This window comes from Petromyzon marinus, chromosome 33 (genome assembly GCF_048934315.1).
Source record: "Petromyzon marinus isolate PM22_M1 ecotype Great Lakes invasive population chromosome 33, UKy_Petmar_22M1.pri1.0, whole genome shotgun sequence".
Classification (NCBI taxonomy): domain Eukaryota; kingdom Metazoa; phylum Chordata; class Hyperoartia; order Petromyzontiformes; family Petromyzontidae; genus Petromyzon; species Petromyzon marinus.
The window spans coordinates 14,599,242-14,618,518 of record NC_133699.1 but is presented as its reverse complement, the minus strand read 5'-3'; the positions used below and the strand labels follow the sequence as shown (position 1 = coordinate 14,618,518).

Below are 19,277 nucleotides of genomic sequence, written 5' to 3'. Positions count from 1 at the left end.
TAGACGTGAAGGGATGGTTGGACGTGAAGGGATGGTTAGACGTGAAGGGATGGTTAGACGCGAAGGGATGGTTGGACGTGAAGGGATGGTTAGACGTGAAGGGATGGTTAGACGTGAAGGGATGGTTGGACGTGAAGGGATGGTTAGACGTGAAGGGATGGCTAGACGTGAAGGGATGGTTATACGTGAAGGGATGGTTGGACGTGAAGGGATGGTTAGACGTGAAGGGATGGTTAGATGTGAAGGGATGGCTAGACGTGAAGGGATGGTTAGACGTGATGGGATGGTTATACGTGATGGGATGGTTAGACGTGAAGGGATGGTTAGACGTGAAGGGATGGTTAGACGTGAAGGGATGGTTAGACGTGAAGGGATGGCTAGACGTGAAGGGATGGTTAGACGTGATGGGATGGCTAGACGTGAAGGGATGGTTGGACGTGAAGGGATGGTTAGACGTGAAGGGATGGTTAGACGCGAAGGGATGGTTGGACGCGAAGGGATGGTTAGACGTGAAGGGATGGTTAGACGTGAAGGGATGGTTGGACGTGAAGGGATGGTTAGACGTGAAGGGATGGCTAGACGTGAAGGGATGGTTGGACGTGAAGGGATGGTTAGACGTGATGGGATGGTTAGACGTGAAGGGATGGTTAGACGTGAAGGGATAGTTAGACGTGAAGGGATGGCTAGACGTGAAGGGATGGTTAGACGTGAAGGGATGGTTAGACGTGAAGGGATGGTTAGACGTGAAGGGATGGTTAGACGTGAAGGGATGGTTAGACGTGAAGGGATGGTTAGACGTGAAGGGATGGTTAGACGTGAAGGGATGGTTAGACGTGAAGGGATGGCTAGACGTGAAGGGATGGTTAGACGCGAAGGGATGGTTGGACGCGAAGGGATGGTTGGACGCGAAGGGATGGTTGGACGTGAAGGGATGGTTAGACGTGAAGGGATGGTTAGACGTGAAGGGATGGCTAGACGTGAAGGGATGGTTGGACGTGAAGGGATGGTTAGACGTGAAGGGATGGTTAGACGTCAAGGGATGGTTAGACGTCAAGGGATGGTTAGACGTGAAGGGATGGTTAGACGTGAAGGGATGGTTAGACGTGAAGGGATGGTTAGACGTGAAGGGATGGTTAGACGTGAAGGGATGGTTAGACGTGAAGGGATGGTTAGACGTGAAGGGATGGTTGGACGTGAAGGGATGGTTGGACGTGAAGGGATGGTTGGACGTGAAGGGATGGTTGGACGTGAAGGGATGGTTAGACGTGAAGGGATGGTTAGACGTGAAGGGATGGTTAGACGTGAAGGGATGGTTAGACGTGAAGGCATGGTTAGACGTGAAGGCATGGTTAGACGTGAAGGCATGGTTAGACGTGAAGGGATGGTTAGACGTGAAGGGATGGTTAGACGTGAAGGGATGGTTAGACGTGAAGGGATGGTTAGACGTGAAGGGATGGTTAGACGTGAAGGCATGGTTAGACGTGAAGGGATGGTTAGACGTGAAGGGATGGTTAGACGTGAAGGGATGGTTAGACGTGAAGGGATGGTTAGACGTGAAGGGATGGTTAGACGTGAAGGGATGGTTAGACGTGAAGGGATGGTTAGACGTGAAGGGGTGGTTAGACGTGAAGGGATGGTTAGACGTCAAGGGATGGTTAGACGTGAAGGGATGGTTAGACGTGAAGGGATGGTTAGACGTGAAGGGATGGTTAGACGTGAAGGGATGGTTAGACGTGAAGGGATGGCTAGACGTGAAGGGATGGCTAGACGTGAAGGGATGGTTAGACGTGAAGGGATGGCTAGACGTGAAGGGATGGCTAGACGTGAAGGGATGGTTAGACGTGAAGGGATGGTTAGACGTGAAGGGATGGTTAGACGTGAAGGGATGGTTAGACGTGAAGGCATGGTTAGACGTGAAGGCATGGTTAGACGTGAAGGGATGGTTAGACGTGAAGGGGTGGTTAGACGTGAAGGGATGGTTAGACGTGAAGGGATGGTTAGACGTGAAGGGATGGTTAGACGTGAAGGGATGGTTAGACGTGAAGGGATGGTTAGACGTGAAGGGATGGTTAGACGTGAAGGGGTGGTTAGACGTGAAGGGATGGTTAGACGTCAAGGGATGGTTAGACGTGAAGGGATGGTTAGACGTCAAGGGATGGTTAGACGTGAAGGGATGGTTAGACGTGAAGGGATGGCTAGACGTGAAGGGATGGCTAGACGTGAAGGGATGGTTAGACGTGAAGGGATGGTTAGACGTGAAGGGATGGTTAGACGTGAAGGGATGGTTAGACGTGAAGGCATGGTTAGACGTGAAGGCATGGTTAGACGTGAAGGGATGGTTAGATGTGAAGGGATGGTTAGACGTGAAGGGGTGGTTAGACGTGAAGGGATGGCTAGACGTGAAGGGATGGTTAGACGTGAAGGGATGGTTAGACGTGAAGGGGTGGTTAGACGTGAAGGGATGGCTAGACGTGAAGGGATGGTTAGACGTGAAGGGATGGTTAGACGTGAAGGGATGGTTAGACGTGAAGGGATGGTTAGACGTGAAGGGATGGTTAGACGTCAAGGGATGGCTGGACGTCAAGGGATGGTTGGACGTGAAGGGATGGTTGGACGTGAAGGGATGGTTAGACGTGAAGGGATGGTTAGACGTGAAGGGATGGTTGGACGTGAAGGGATGGTTGGACGTGAAGGGATGGTTAGACGTGAAGGGATGGTTAGACGTGAAGGGATGGTTAGACGTGAAGGGATGGTTGGACGTGAAGGGATGGTTAGACGTGAAGGGATGGTTAGACGTGAAGGGATGGTTGGACGTGAAGGGATGGTTAGACGTGAAGGGATGGTTAGACGTGAAGGGATGGTTAGACGTGAAGGGATGGTTGGACGTGAAGGGATGGTTAGACGTGAAGGGATGGTTAGACGTGAAGGGATGGTTAGACGTGAAGGGATGGTTAGACGTGAAGGGATGGTTAGACGTGAAGGGATGGTTAGACGTCAAGGGATGGTTAGACGTCAAGGGATGGTTAGACGTCAAGGGATGGTTGGACGTGAAGGGATGGTTAGACGTGAAGGGATGGTTAGACGTGAAGGGATGGTTGGACGTGAAGGGATGGTTAGACGTGAAGGGATGGTTGGACGTGAAGGGATGGTTGGACGTGAAGGGATGGTTAGCGTCGCAGCGGAGCGCGCCTGGACGCGGCGTAGCGGGGAGTTTGCTGGATCCAAACGCCTCCCAAGCGCCTTGACCTCGTCGCGGGCTTCTTCACTTTCCACTGAAAAGCATCACTGCCAAAATGACGTTACCCTCGCAGACGGTCGGTGACGAACGCGCGTCGCTGCGTCTCCTGTAACAACTTACTGGCTGTGGCAGCTGCGTGGCTGTCCCCTGCCGTGCTCCTATCGGCTTATGGTAATGCTTATGGTAATGCTCGTGGTTATCCTCATCGTTATGCTCGTGGTGATGTTCATGGCGATTCTCATGGAGATTCTCATAGTGATGCTTATTGCGATTCTCACGGTGATGCTCATGGCGATTCTCATGGCGATTCTCATGGAGATTCTCATTGTGATGCTTATTGCGATTCTCATGGAGATTCTCACGGTGATGCTCATGGCGATTCTCATGAAGATTCTCATGGAGATTCTCATAGTGATGCTTATTGCGATTCTCATGGAGATTCTCACGGTGATGCTCATAACGTTTCTCATGGAGATTCTCACGGTGATGCTCATGACGATTCTCATGGAGATTCTCACGGTGATGCTCATGGCGATTCTCACGGTGATGCTCATGACGATTCTCATGGAGATTCTCACGGTGATGCTCATGACGATTCTCATGGAGATTCTCACGGTGATGCTCATGGCGATTCTCACGGTGATGCTCATGACGATTCTCATGGAGATTCTCATGAAGATGCTCATAGCGATTCTCATGGAGATTCTCACGGTGATGCTCATGGCGATTCTCACGGTGATGCTCATGGCGATTCTCATGGCGATTCTCACGGTGATGCTCATGGCGATTCTCACGGTGATTCTCATGGCGATTCTCACGGTGATGCTCATGGCGATTCTCACGGTGATTCTCATGGCGATTCTCACGGTGATGCATGCACGAACGGGAATGGCTGTACGGCTGCAGAGCTATTCAACTATTACTCTTCAACTAAACTATTTTATTTCACCAGGTAAGGCCCACTGAGCTACGTAGCTCTTTTTCAGTAGCGACTTGTCCACAAATGACAGTTCAACTAAGTGGCTTATCACGTGAGATGTTTCGCGACCAAATACTCGTAGACGCGTGATGTTGATTCTCAATGTGGAGGGAAAAACCGGTGGACCCGAAGACAAAAACCCTCGTGACCACGGGGGAGAGAGAGACACGCAAACTCCAAACATACAGCAGCAGCAGCTGTCGCTAGGGTCGGGATCGAACCCACAAAGGTTGCTGGTCTCGCCTTATTAGCAGCAATAATCCACTTTCCACCCTCCACTCCCGGTGAATTGGTGGATTGCCATGGTTCAGGATTCTGTTCAGAATATCAACAAACTTTATCGTGTGATTTATACCCTCATATATTTGTATATATGTTAACAAAAACTAAACTCTTTTTTTATTTTACCAGGTAAGGTTCAGTGAGCTACGTAGCTCTTTTTCAGAAGCGACTTGGACCATCACAAATGATAGCTCAACGAAGTGGCTCATCACGTGGAAATATATCACAGCCAAATACTCTTAAGCGCATGTTTCTAAATGTAAAGGGAAAAACCAGAAGACCCGCAGAAAAATCCACGTGACCACGGAGAGAGCGACGCGGAAACTCCACACATTCAGACGTCAGGGTCGGGGTTGAACCCACAACCTCCTTGTATAGCAGGCGAGGGAGATACCACTCCACCACCGTGGCATCTCGTGTTCGTGTATGTGCGCGTGATGACCTGCGTGCAAGCTGTGCTTAACGGACCTCTGGTGTAATTGTGGGACGGTGGTTTCTGCTGGCATTCGTCGTGTTCACATTGTAGTACAGCAACATTTAGCTCGGGTAGGAATGGATGCAATGTTCTTGCTGGGACGGATCCTCAGATTGTCGTTTGCAGTTCTGAGAAATGGCAGCCTTTAGAACCACCCAGGCTTGTGGAGGTGTGTTCGCGCTACGTGTGCGTGCGTTGATACGCCGCACACCCTTGCACCCGAGATGTTCCAGCTCGAGGGATTTGCCAAGTGATTAAATCGAAGTAAAAATTGGACTGATCTCGCGTCTGTTTGCCATTTCAGACGCTGATTATTGTGGCGACACGAGGTTTCTAAAGGTATTTCTACATACACGGCGTAACGCGCACACGTACACGGCGTTACGCACACACCTACACGCCTTACGCACACACGTACACAGCGTTTAATCGAAACATCTTGAAGTTCGCCGCTATGTTTGTAATGAAAGAGATCGCGGAGTAAAATTACTCATGGCCGTGCGTGATTGATTTTTGGGTGAGGCCATTATTGTCATGAAACCCTCCACCACCCGACATAGCCCAAACAAATTAAAATTTCACGTGCTGTGCAACTGTGAGTTGAAGAACAGCCATAACCACCTTCGGTGAGAGTGGCTGACGATGCGTGGCGGAGTTTCAAGAGAATCGTCTTCACTGCTCAATGAGGCCATGAGGGCTCTTCTTCACCTCGCCGGTGAGTGAGCTGAAGCAATCGCCACGGCGCGTTAAAAACTCGTGCACCGCGTGACGATTGCAGTGGTTTGGCTTGACTTGTGGGGGCGGTGGAGGTTTTCGCGACAAAAAACAATTGGGCTGGATCATTGCGTGGCCTCAACTCAACGGTCGACGATGAATCATGGTTAGTGGCTGCAAAATCCAACATGTTCAGGTAATGTATTTATTTATTTTTATCTGCAAGGCTCTGTGGTGTTCTGAGAACAATCCCGTAGAGCTTAGGCCTTCTCGACTCCACTGGGCTCCTGTTCCCTCGGCTCATTTGGTGCTCGAGTGTTGGTTTTGTGTGTGTGTGTTTGTGGGGAGCGGCAGTGCAGCGGCTAGCGCTACGCTGCGCTACGAACCCGGCAACCGAGTTCGATTCCCGCTCACGACCAACACCAGCGACGATTGTCCGAACCGCTCCTGGACTTCCCCTAGGTCTGCTCTGAGTAACCAGTGTGGTGGGTGAACATCGCCACTGGGGAGACAAAGGCGGCCAGGCGTAGCGTTGCCCGCTCGTGCAGTGCCGGCCTTCATAGGTGCTCACCGACAACACTTGCCCCAACAGTCTGTTGAAGGCGATAGGGGGATCTTTGTCTCGTGGGGAGGACCTGCACACCGTGTGTGCACACAAAGCGGCAGGCCCAGAGGACAGATGCGCCAGGGCGGCTCGCTGGGTGCACGTGCGCGCCCCCGGCTCCCGCGATGCGCCGTTCGATTTAAACTGCACACGGTTCACGGCATGTGCCAGCGCGCTAATGGAATGGTGCAGTCTATCAGGCCGCTCTGGATGTACTAAGTAATTGCCATTGTTAGAAGGCATTTTGCGTTCCGATTGTTGCGGGGCAGAGGGACGTATTTGCGAGGTGTCGTCGCACCGTGGCAGTGCCGCGTAGCTTCTTGGGCTCGTTGGCACGTGACATCGGGTTCAGAATCATCGGAATATTTATTTATTCTGGAGGAATCCGATGAGCTGTAAAGCTCTTTTTCACAGATGTCCAGTCGGGGCAGGTAAGAACCTTACAACAACCAACAGTACAACAACACGACAGTAGTGCAAAGTTCATGAAAGATAAACAAATCACCCAAACACAAGCGGCCTTCATCAGGTGAAGGGGCGAGACTGTCTGGTAGGACAGCGCTGTCCTACCAGACAGTCTCGCCCCTTCACCTGATGAAGGCCGCTTGTGTTGTGGCCGAAACGTCGTGAGAATATTATTGTGTTATTTTATTTTATCAATGTATTATTTTATTCTCATTCTACGTGACTTTACCGAAAGAACCAAAGAAGATGAATCATTGCAGTCACGAAAGCTTTAAATCGAAATTTAAATCACCCAAACATAAACAAATACAACCACTAATCCATCCCCATCCTACCAGACAAAGCCCACTGAGGTATTAACTTATTTTTTGAAAAGCAACCTGGCCACAAATGATTGCAGCAAAATAATCTAAACACTCTAAATGCACGTTTGTAAATGGGGAGGGAAAAACTGGAGAAAAAAAATTCCACGTGACCACGGTGGGGAGAGAACATGGAGACTCCAAATTCACAGCAGGCGCCAGGGTCGGCCTCGTGTGTGTTGGCCGGAGTGTCAGTAAGAGCCTGTTTGTGTGTCCCACTCGCTCAGTGTTGTTCAAATAATAAATAACTTCCATGTATCTCTCGACGTACAATAAATATTTGCCCAGGTGGCTCGGTGGAAAGTGTGAGTGGCTCGCAATCAGAAGGGTGTGAGTTCAACTCCCGGTTGGCGATTGACTGCGATTGGACATCTGTGAAGAAGAGCTTCTTTGCTTGTCGGATTTCTCCAGCATAAATAAAGATTCTGATTCTGCTTCAGCCCATCATCCTTCTTGGGTCTATAAAATAGGTGCCACTTTATGGGATCGTCAGCAGTGGTTGTCCACTGCTGACAAAATACTCACACCAGCCATAGCAATGTGGAATGTCCACGACTGGCTCTGGGTTTTTAAACAGATGAGCACCGCCTCAATGCTCATTTGAGCAGCAGGAAATCACTTTGACTTCATATTTAAAATTACTTATGGACATTTTCAATATAATATATTAATTTTGGATTTCTTCGTATACTTTGCTTGACAAACTCTTTGGTTCTTTCGGTAAAACAAAATAAAAAATAATATATTATTTCGTTTTCTTTTTCTACCCACGTGACTTTACCGAAAGAACCAAAGAGTATGGATTCCTGCAGTCACGAAAGCTTCAAATCAAGACTTTTCCTTGCCGTGTTATACACAGCTCATTGTGTTCGGAGACACTGTTTATTGAGCAGAACATCACTTTGTTTTAAAAAAAACCTAAATGTAACTTTTACATTCATCAGCCTCTAGGCATTTGTGTAAATAACTCATTCTCGGCCAGTTTCTGCCTTCGGGATCTCATCAGCAGTCTGCCTTGTTAAATAATTGCTACTGTGTTTACCATGTGTTTTGGCAATAAAACTCCATTGTTATGGTAGGGCAAAAACACAATATCATAAACAACTGATTACGTACCAATGTGGAGCGGTGGCTAGGAGATGTTAACTACCTCGCCTGGTATACAGGAGGACGTGGGTTCGATCCCGACCCTGACCCCTGTATATGTCGAGTTTACACGTCTCTTTTCCCGTGGTCGCATTGATTTTTCTCCGGGTCCTCTGGTTTTCCCCTCCACATTTAGAATCAACATGCGTTTAGAGTATTTGGCTGCTATGCATGTCCACGTGATAAGCCACATCATTGGGTTATTGTTCGTGGCCCGGTCGGTTCTAAAAAGAGCTTTACACAGCTCAGCGGGCCTTACCTGGTACAATAAAATATCGTTTAGTTTTAATACATAACTAGGCTCCCATTGATAGTTGTATACGATTTATTGGTCTGCACAGCCCATAGGCTGATGGAGGTGGTGAGTCTAAGCATAGGAAAATCACTTGACTTTTGCATATAGTGGTATTAATTGTATCCCTCCCAAAGGAATGATTGGCTGAGTCATCCCCTAACCAGGATTGAACTCGCAACCTTCTGATTGGGAGCCGCTGGCTCTGCCGCTGAGCCACCTGGCCGGCTATTTACTCTCTTACCCACGTTGCTCCACTCTGACACACCGTTAATAGAGGTGTTAATGTTTAATAATGTGTGCCTGAGTGTGTCCAAGTCGACAGCATAGCCGCAGTGTTCCTGACTTGCGAACTAGGAAGTCGTGCATTAAGATCCTTGCTGGATGTCAACTCAGCCCATCACCTCCTGAAGGGGTTGATAAAATAAGTACCCACGGATGGGGGAGGACGTGGCGATCACGAGGAGTGAGATTTATACCGCGCAGGATATAGAATGAAGATGATGTACAAGGCCGGGGCGGGTGAGTAATGAGGCTGAGGTGGGATGGGGGATGGGGTCAGGGGAAGGGCTTGGTTAATAAAGGGGAGCGGGTTTCTGGGACAGGCGGAGGGAGGAGGCAGCGATGGAGATGAGCCCCATTGAGGTCACGCTTCCACTTGGACTGTGCGCCACCTCTTTCTCTACATCAGTCGTACCTCTCGCTCCTCGGGCATGATATCATTCGGCAAAAGCGGCGTCCGCTGAGTGGGAAGTGAGCACAGGACGGGGGAGGGGGGGGGGTCTGATTGCCGTGACCGGCATCGGAGCGGTTTCCACGAGTCCAGAGACCAAGGGATGTTGTGATGAGACAGTCAGGGCCGATCTATGGGTCTCTGTGTGAGTCTCTGGGTCTCTATGAGTCTTTGGGCTCGGACGTCGTGGCCGCGATGTTCGCCACTCCCTTCGCCCACCGTTGCGTTCACCTCTCACCTGTGCTCGTAATCTCGTGTAGCGGGTAACCATTTACCCAGCACCGTGTATTTTCCCCAATTAGGATAAAGTCTTGGTGGGGGTATTGGTATATTTTTTTCCATTTTTAACCGAGTTATTGTGTTTGTTACCTCTAGAATAGTAGATTCAAGGTAAATGTATGCGCAGAGTAATTGCTGTTGCATTTTTAAAATCCATGCTCATGTGGATTAAGAGGTTGTCCACCGTTATTAATGTTTGCCAATGTCTAATGTAGCTGCCATCATCACCATCATCGCCTTAATGTATAATTGATTATAATGAGTGTCCAATGTGGAGATCACCGCACACGAGCCTGCGCTTGCTTCATGCGTGCAGCCTTTTTTATGTTTCCACGGGGAATCCCGCGGTGAGGGTAAAAGGGGCCCGAAGGTGCCCATTGTACGACGGGACGCGAAGCCACGGGAGTGAGAGGTTACGTCTTGTGCGTGGACAAATACAACGGGGAAGTGCGGTGTCAAATATTTAGCAAGATTCAAGAAAGACTCAAGATAGCTCGTGCCTCAGGCGTTGGCCATCTTCTACTTCCTCCCTCCGGCTGCTGATGTAGATGCAGAGCAAAAACTACAATTTCACATTCAGATGGTCAAGCCAGATAACTGCGGCAGGAGTAGCAGAGTGTATCGCTGTGATGTCTCCTTGGTATTTGTGGATCGGACGTTGGCCATAAACCATCATAACTAAACATATTTTCAGCTAGGTTCGGAGGCAGCCAAGGAATTGGCTGTCATATTTTTTAAATGAGCGTCGCTTCCACGAGCATCTGGGGCCATGCTCAAGGAGCACCTGTGCTCAGTGGAGTGTGTTGATTCAACTAAAAACCCAAACTGTTTTTGTTATTGTACCAGGTAAGGCCCAGTGAGCTATACAATAGCTCTTTTTCAGAAGCGACCCAGCTGCAATTGATAGCTCAGCCGATGTGGGCATATCATCACGTGGAAATTTATAGCAGTCAAACACTCTGAACGCACGTTTATTCAAAATTTGGATGGAAAACCGGAGGACACGGAGAAACATTTACACGAGCATGGGGAGAGAGAGGGACGCAGGCTCCAAATATACACCAGGCGTCAAGGTTGGGATTGAACCCATGCCGTCCTGTATACCAAGCAAGATAGTAAACATCTCGTGCGGATGCCTTAGAGGATAATTGCATACTAGGAGTTTGGATGTTGCCGAGCTTCAATATAAATAAAGGTCTGCCAAGGATTCCCGTAGAGTCGTGCGAATAGTCTCTCATCACATAAATCAACATCATTCATAGACACTATGAGACCTCCTTTGCCAGTAGCAAAATATAGTAATAGGTTTTTACCTTTTTATCTGGCACCAAAACTGACACCTTTATACAAGGGATCGTGTTTGCAATAACCACAACACAAGCAGTCAAAATGCAAACAAAACGAGACAACTCTGATAATGATATGCACTGTCCTTGAAATTGATTGGTCCACACCCGAGACGGCTTTTCTTAGAACCTAGTCTCCACTGGTGTTGGACCAGATGACGCCAAAAGGCATACAACTCAAAAACAGCACACTATCACAGTATTGAAAGCTCGGGGTAAGCATTTACACTATGAGACCTCCTTTGCCAGTAACAAGATATAGTAATAGGTTTTTACCCTTTTATCTGGCACCAAAACTGACACCTTTATACAAGGTCCAACACCAGTGGAGACTAGGCTCTAAGAAAAGCCGTTTCGGGTGTGGACCAATCAAATTCAAGGACAGTGCATATTATTATCAGAGTTGTCTATTTTTGTTTGCATTTTGACTGCTTGTGTTGTGGTTATTGCAAACATGATCCCTTGTATAAAGGTGTCAGTTTTTGTGCCAGATAAAAGGGTAAAAACCTATTACTATATCATTCGTAGATTATTTTTGGGTTAGGCCACATATGTTGAACTTCTTTCGCACCATCGTACGTAGCCAGCCGTGCTAATCGGAATGATCTGGCAAAAATTCTGTCGTTTTAGACCCTCTGCCACCCGACAGCCAAACAAATTAAATTGACACGTGTCGATGATTATTGTTTCAGCACAAAAGAAAGTTGAGGAACAATTTTCACGACTAAATCTAGCGAATTTAGGTGCGACCTTCCAATTGAAACTGTGGGAAGTGTCACAAAAAATGAATTTGGAATCATAACATTGGCTGAGGAAAAACCCGATGTGTTCAGTTCTTCTTTCTCATCACAATTATAAGCCCCTCCACCTGATGTGATGCAGCAGCAGCAGCGGTGTGAGTGACCGTAATGGGACCACGGTCGTCCGCATCATGAACGCGGGATTCATAGTTGATGCAATGACAGCATTAAAGCGATGTGCCCCTGAGGTGTGCCTTGTGATCACAGTGGGATTTAAATGGTTATGATGATGATTATTATTACGCTTGTTTACCTAGAAAAGCCTCACCCAGTCTCAGAATTTTTTGTCAGCAGGGTCCTGCCCGATTTTCACAATAGGAGGCACCGATTGCTATGCGTTTGCCAATTGAGTATTTGGCAGTGTCATTTTTGCCAATATTGGCAAAACTTGGATCATGCCGCTGGCACGCAACGGCCTGCCCTTCCCCGTTTAATCCCACGGGATCTCTCACGTCCGCTGTTGACATGGGCGGCGCATCGTATTTTCCAGTCAATGCCGCACCGCATTAGTAACGAGGGCAGAACTTTGTGGGTTAATACCAAGCAACGATGGAATTTTAATTATTCTGAGAAAGAAAATTAACGGAGCCCCGTTAATAATGCAGCCAATAGGCATGCGATCTTGTGGGACAAGCGCGTACAAGCATGAAGCCATTTGCGCAGCGCAAGTGCAATGTCTAGGCTGCGCTACTTACGGAGTAATTGACAAAGTCTAACGCGACCACACAAGAGGGCCCAGCGGACGGATGCTCATGAAGATGCATCGCAAATCCTTGTCTCTAAAAAAACGTGCCGTGGCCCCGAGGTCAGTGCGGTGGGTTGGTGCGTGAGTGTAGGTAATTCAAACAAGATCTACATCTCTGCTTTATTGACCTGGTCAAGGCCTATGATACCATCAACAGTCCAGGGCAGTTCTTTGTGCTTTCGGAGTCCCTGACTCTCTGATCACAATCATTAAGGGTGCCTCATGATGGTGGGCAGGTCCGGGTAAAGCTACGTGGCCAGGAGTCAGAGCCATTCCCTGCTCACCTTGGGGTGCGACAGGGATGTCCTCTTGCTCCCACATCATTTGACATAATTTTTGATCACGTAGTTCGAGAACCTTTCCATGTCTGTACATGAGGAATTTTCTATCTGGTACATATAAAATGGGAGGCTGATCGATGCCCGGGTGTGGTCGAGGGATGGCTCCCTATTGGTCAACCATGTTATGCATGCTAATAATCTGGTGATTGCTGCTCACTCATAAGAGGAGTTGGAGGCGCTGCTGCTGAACCTGGAGTGTGCCACTAAGAGGCGGGGTCTTACCATCATCAGCCCCACAAAAACTAAGCACTTGCCTGGGTATTTTGTGCCATCAAACACTCCACTCCCTCAGCTCCCCAATAGTGATGGAGCAGTTGTTCAGAGAGTGGAGAGTTTCCCATACCTGGACAGTGTGCTTATGACCATCTACGGTTTGACAGCAGAGGTCTCACTCCGAATTAGTCAGGCAATATCTTTTCATTGGTTGCATAGTGCTGTCTGGAAGCTACCTGGTCTGTTGCTCTGCACAAAGCTTCAGGTATTTTCGGCCACAGTCATGCCCTCCCTTCTCTTTGCTTTTGAAACGTGGACCCCTCTCATGGAAAATCTGCGCCGGTTAGAAACATTCAGGCTGGCCTGCCTGTGATTCATCCTGGGTTTAACCAGGCTGGATTGTGAGAGGAGCTCACAAATCCTTGAAACATCTGGACATATTCCGCATCAGTGAGCTGCTCCGGCAGGCAAGACTGTGTTGGCTGGGTCATGTAACCCATATGCCCAGCCACCACATGCCCAAGCGAGCTTCTGTTTGGCCGCATAGAGGGGCTAAACGGGAACGGCATGCGTTGGAGAAGAGATGGATTGATGCGGTACGGAAGGATGTAGAGCTGAGTGGACTTGCCAAAGACTGGTAACAGCAGTGTCAAGATCGGCCTCTATGGAGGAGGCTCGTGAAGGACGTTACTGGGCAGTTGGAGGCAGTCACCTTCCAGCAACAACGGAGAGCAGAGGAGCGACGCTCAGAACAATGAGGGGAGTGCCGGGTGGCTTAATGCATCAAGTTGGCACAGTGAATCTACCAGTCATTTCAGTCAGCCAACCCATTGCACCTGGGTCTTAGTCCGTGACCTCCTGTCAGCGAGCCTTCGACACTTCACGTGGCTTCAAAGTGCACCTGGCCTGGCACAAGCACCGTGGTGACGTCACCGTCACTTAGTGGCAAATGGCGGTTATTCGTATTTGTGCGAGTGGGTGTGTGAGTGGGTCGGTGGGTGAATGAGTGTGTGGGTGTGTGAGTTAGCGAGTGGTTGTGTCCTGCATTTTGGTGGTTAGACACTGTGAATGAGATGAGACAGATTTATAGAATTCCTAATCTCAATGATGAGAAAACGGCAGTACAGCAAGCGGGTTAGTGAACCTGTAGAACTCTCAGGGTTAATGCCTCGCACGTCTGCGTCTCCGTTGGTTCACCTGCCTCCTTCCCTGCTCATCATAATGGAAATAGCCAAACATTGCAATGCTGGATCCTCCTCAATATCTTGAGACTGGAGATGCATTCTTGGATAAATCAACATGATTGATCATCGTCATCATCATTGTTGCCATCGGTATCATCAGCAAACGCATCGTCCTATCGACAAAAAATTGAGAATCAGATCAAATCGGCACCTGCTGTGATAAAAATGCAGATAATATGTTGAATTGATGCGCGGATGGTTCGGGGTTACTCCTCTTATCCGTGCGGTGTCACTGATGAACGTGGAAGAGTAGAGACGCGGGTACCAAGAATATCTGCGGATCGAGTTGACCCCCCCAATGCATCGGGGAGGGTTCACGGATAAGGGGAGTCGCCGCACAGTGCTGCATTAGTAGGACACCAAATTACACCTCTTGTAAATGATTTTAATCGCACTTTCTAATTGTGGTCACGGGGAGGAGACCTTTATCCAGAAAAGATTGATCACGGCTGACGATGAATGACTGTAAATGATTATTCTCTGCCTGTCTTCGCTGTGAAAGGATTCGTGTAATTTGCTGCATGGAAGTATTCCCAGGTGCTCAGAAGTATTGCCACGCGGGAATGAAGTATGATCGCAATGTTTCATCCTCTTTGACAGCACGGCCTTGTTCAGCAACTGAGAATGCACTCTCATTTTACGATTGATTAATTGCGTTTGACCTTGCCGCGACCTCTCTACCACCGTTGCTGCATGGTGTGGGGGCGGCGGAGGGAGGGTCGGTGGAGGGTAATGAGGGAGCGGTGGATTCGTGTGGGGATTCAGTAGTGCTTGAGAGGGCATGGTTGGGTTCTCTGTTTGTGGTGAAGAGTGAATCTTATTATGGTTGTGTGTGTGTGTAGTGGGGAGTGGTGGTGTAGCGGTTAGCGCGCTGGGCTACGGACCTGGCGACCTGGGTTCGATTCCCGCTCACGGCCAACACCAGTGACGATTATCTGAACCGGTTCTGGGCCTCTCCTAGGTCGACTCGGCCTCAAATCAGTACCTGGTGCGGTGCGTAAAAATATCGCCACTGGGGAGACAAAGGTGGTTGGGTTTGGTGCTGGCCACCCACCCCCTCGTGTGCCGTTCTGGCTTTCATGGGTGCTCGCTAACAGCACTTGCCCCAACAGTCTGTTAAGGCTATGGGGGGGGGGGGCTTTGTCTTGTATATACGTAACAGCTCATTGCGCAACTCATATCGTTGCTCATATGAGCATCGAAGCGTTGTTCATTCCTTGTCACATTACAGCCCTGAGCACTGGCTCCGATATTAGGAAGCCACTGGAGCTATGCACTTTTAAATCTAGACTGAAAACTCATTTCTTTCAAACGGCTTTGTTGCTTTGAGTTTGTTGTCCTTCTGCCCCACCTCCCGATAAGCATGGTTGGCTACGTATGGTTTAAAATAATATCAACGTACGTACTTACATACATGTCAAATAATCGACAGCCACACTGAATACTCTTTGGTTCTATTCGGTAAAGCCACACTGAAATTTGAGGCAGTTGATAGATTTAAAAGATACGGCACTGATTTAACAGGAATATCAGAAATATATATTTGAGAAAGGTGGCAGGACAGCCCACCGTGGACTTGCTGGCAAAACTGAAAAAGTTCAGAGGCCCTTCGTGGCTCAGGAAGCAAGCCCGGGGCATTGAGAGCTTTGAGTGGAAGAGCTGTAAGTATGGTAATGCAAGATGGAGTTTATGCAAATGTATTGTCGTGCAGTTAACATTTACTAGTTTTGACGTGGGAAGTATTTCTCAAATCTGTAAAACTTCATTTTCTCTGATGCCATGTTTTTTTTCAGGATAAGTTGTACAAGCAACTATGATGGCGAGGCGTTTTAATTTGTGCAATAACTCCGTCAAGCTGCACATTTGTAAAATCTGTCCCATCATTTAATGAAAAATGTCGACAGTCCTTGAATATTTTTAAAGTAATTTTGGACAGGAGTCCTTTTCATCAGAAACACGATGCAGGGCATTCTTGTTAGATGGGAAAATACAATTTCGGGTTACTGCTATCAGTAATATATAAATTGTATCCATTTCAGCTTGTGTCATAACGTCTTGATTTTTACCTGCAGTTTATCAATACAATATTATTATCTTATGCGGAGAATGTTTTTGGTAGGCAAGTTATTTTTATTTAATTTTACCAGGTAAGGCCCACCGAGCTGTATATAGCTTTTTTTCAGAAGCGACCTGGCCAAAAATGATAGCTCAACGAAGTGGCTTATTGTATGAACATTTATAGCAGCCAAATATGGAATGAAAAGACCGGAGGATCTGGAGAAAGATCCATACAACCACGGGAGAACATGCAAACTCCAAATATAGAGTAGGCATCGTCAGGTTTGTGATTGAACCAACGACCTCCTGCGAGCGAGTTAACATCTCCTAGCCACCGTGGCGCCCCTTGTTCTTTGCTGGCAATGCTAAATTCTATAAATGGCGGAGACCACACTGTGTGTACGCAACCCAATGCCTGCATTCGTTTGATTTTACTGCAGTGTGAAAGTGTTGTACACAAAATAATTTTGATATAGGCACTATTTATACATGCAGCGACCTGATTTTATATTTTTAAATAAATGTAACCCAAATAAAATCTACATTCTTATCGGTTAGAAAAACTCTTCAAAAGCAATTTCCAAGTTTGAAATAAAAATAGATAGAAACGTTTTAAATCTGGCTGCACTACTGATCTGCCAGAGCAATTATAGAAAGTTTAGCTATCACTGATATAGTTATGACAGGCACATACATACACTTCGCCTTGACATTGGTGATCATGATCTCTGCAATTGCCTTGTGGATATGGCAACAAGCGGTGCGGCGCTTCTCAGATCGCCATGTGAAGATGAAGCGATGCACGGTCGGAAGTTTACCGAATCTCATCTTCACAAGAAAAGAATATTCCACACGATCTTCACGTGAAAAAAATATTCCACATGATCATAATACATTGATTCACTGTCTGTAAATTATGAGAAAACCCATTGCAACATAGGCTTTTGTTCGTGCAATGCAACTTTTTGCTCGTTAAATGTCGTTGTGTAACTCTGTAAATGAAATTGGTTGTTACTGGTGTACTTTGTTTCAAATAATATTTGTAGGTGACAGGACCTTAGGCACAGGCTGACAGTACTTGTGTCATGCTTGAGCGACAATGTTGAGAGCATGTGGGAGAAGCCTTCAGGCAAGGCCCCCATTAGTGTCCATACCAAGTCCGTGTGTAAACTAGGTGGTGTTGCTAGGCCTCCTTAGTGTCCATACCAAGCCAGTATACACTGGGTGGTGTTGCTAGGCCTCCTTAGTGTCCATACCAAGTCAGTGTACACTGGGTGGTGTTGCTAGGCCTCCTTAGTGTCCATACCAAGTCAATGTAAACTAGGTGGTGTTGCTAGGCCTCCTTAGTGTCCATACCAAGTCAGTGTACACTGGGTGGTGATGCCAGCCCCCCTTAGTGTCCATACCAAGCCAGTGTACACTGGGTGGTGTTGCTAGGCCCCCTTAGTGTCCATACCAAGCCAGTGTACACTGGGTGGTGATGCTAGGCCTTCTTAGTGTCCATACCAAGTCAGTGTACACTGGGTGGTGTTGCTAGGCCTCCTTAGTGTCCATACCAAGCCAGTGTACACTGGGTGGTGATGCTAGGCCCCCTTAGTGTCCATACCAAGCCAGTGTACACTGGGTGGTGATGCTAGGCCCCCTTAGTGTCCATACCAAGCCAGTGTACACTGGGTGGTGATGCTAGGCCCCCTTAGTGTCCATACCAAGCCAGTGTACACTGGGTGGTGATGCTAGGCCTCCTTAGTGTCCATACCAAGTCAGTGTACACTGGGTGGTGTTGCTAGGCCTCCTTAGTGTCCGTACCAAGTCAGTGTGCACTGGGTGGTGTTGCTAGACGTCCGTAGTGTCCATACCAAGCCAGTGTACACTGGGTGGTGTTGCTAGACCTCCTTAGTGTCCATACCAAGTCAGTGTGCACTGGGTGGTGTTGCTAGACATCCGTAGTGTCCGTACCAAGTCAGTGTAAACTGGGTGGTGTTGCTAGACATCCGTAGTGTCCGTACCAAGTCAGTGTAAACTCGAGATTTTTTTTTCGACCGACCGCTGGCCCCGTCCTGTCCAGGGCAGGGCGGCCAATTCCTCGCTGGGTGATCGTGACCTCAAACACGAGTGATTTATTGGTGGTTTAAATAATTGAATAATTTATTGATGCGCGATACGTGGGGAATGCTGCGCTGCCCGAGCGCTAGTGGAGACGCGCAGCCGCTCTCCGCCACGCTCCGCCCGAATGCCTACGGACCAATTCCACGGGATCATGTCTTTTTGCCATTATCAAGATGATGAAACGAAAGAAAAGGCCTCATTCAGCCTTTTGTTAACCCACGAACATCTCGACGACCTGGTATCGTTGCCAGAAAGCAGCAAGAGGCGGTCCTCGACCTGAGCGCCCGGCCGACTTGCGTCGGTCCGCACCCTCGGCAGGGTTGCCTGTCGCCGCCACCCCCGGCGTCGTTGCTCACGGCGGTGGGGCCACGCATCCGTGCGCTGCGTCGCCCCTTTCATCCGGCATCCCGACACCGCGCGCCGCCAGCGCTAGACCCCCTGTGCGTTGCGAGCGATTTTTAAGCATTTTTTTTTTTTGAAATCCTTAAAAATGCCTGATAAAAGGGAAAGGTGAGCGAGTGCTCTAGTGACGACGTTGATAAGAAATGTAAGAGACGGGCCACTGCCGTATTCTGTCCAAATAAGCCAGGAAATACGAAGAATCAAGGTAATACCTTTATAAACACATTATATTCTATATCATTTGTTAGTTCATTACATATGCTATTTGTATTTCTATTAAAAGTTGCATATCGGACCCTTGGTCAGGAACGTAACCCCCTATTTATTGTATTATTGTTTCTCTGGGAAAATGCGTCGTTTCCACTTAAATGGCACCTTTTCTAGGAACATAATCTGACCACGTTCAAGGACCGCCTGCCTGTCTGTACGCACGCATGTATGTGTGTCGAACTT

General features: G+C 48.2%; 1 protein-coding gene across 1 annotated transcript in view; it reads left to right on the top strand.

Annotated features, from left to right (window-relative positions):
- Positions 1–19,277, top strand: part of ODF1 (outer dense fiber of sperm tails 1) — a 350,860-nt gene that overhangs the window by 102,506 nt on the left and 229,077 nt on the right. Inside the window, exon 4 of the mRNA XM_076071399.1 lies at positions 5,279–5,313. Within this exon, the coding sequence (XP_075927514.1) occupies positions 5,279–5,313 (35 nt within the window). The remainder of the gene's footprint in view (positions 1–5,278; positions 5,314–19,277) is intronic.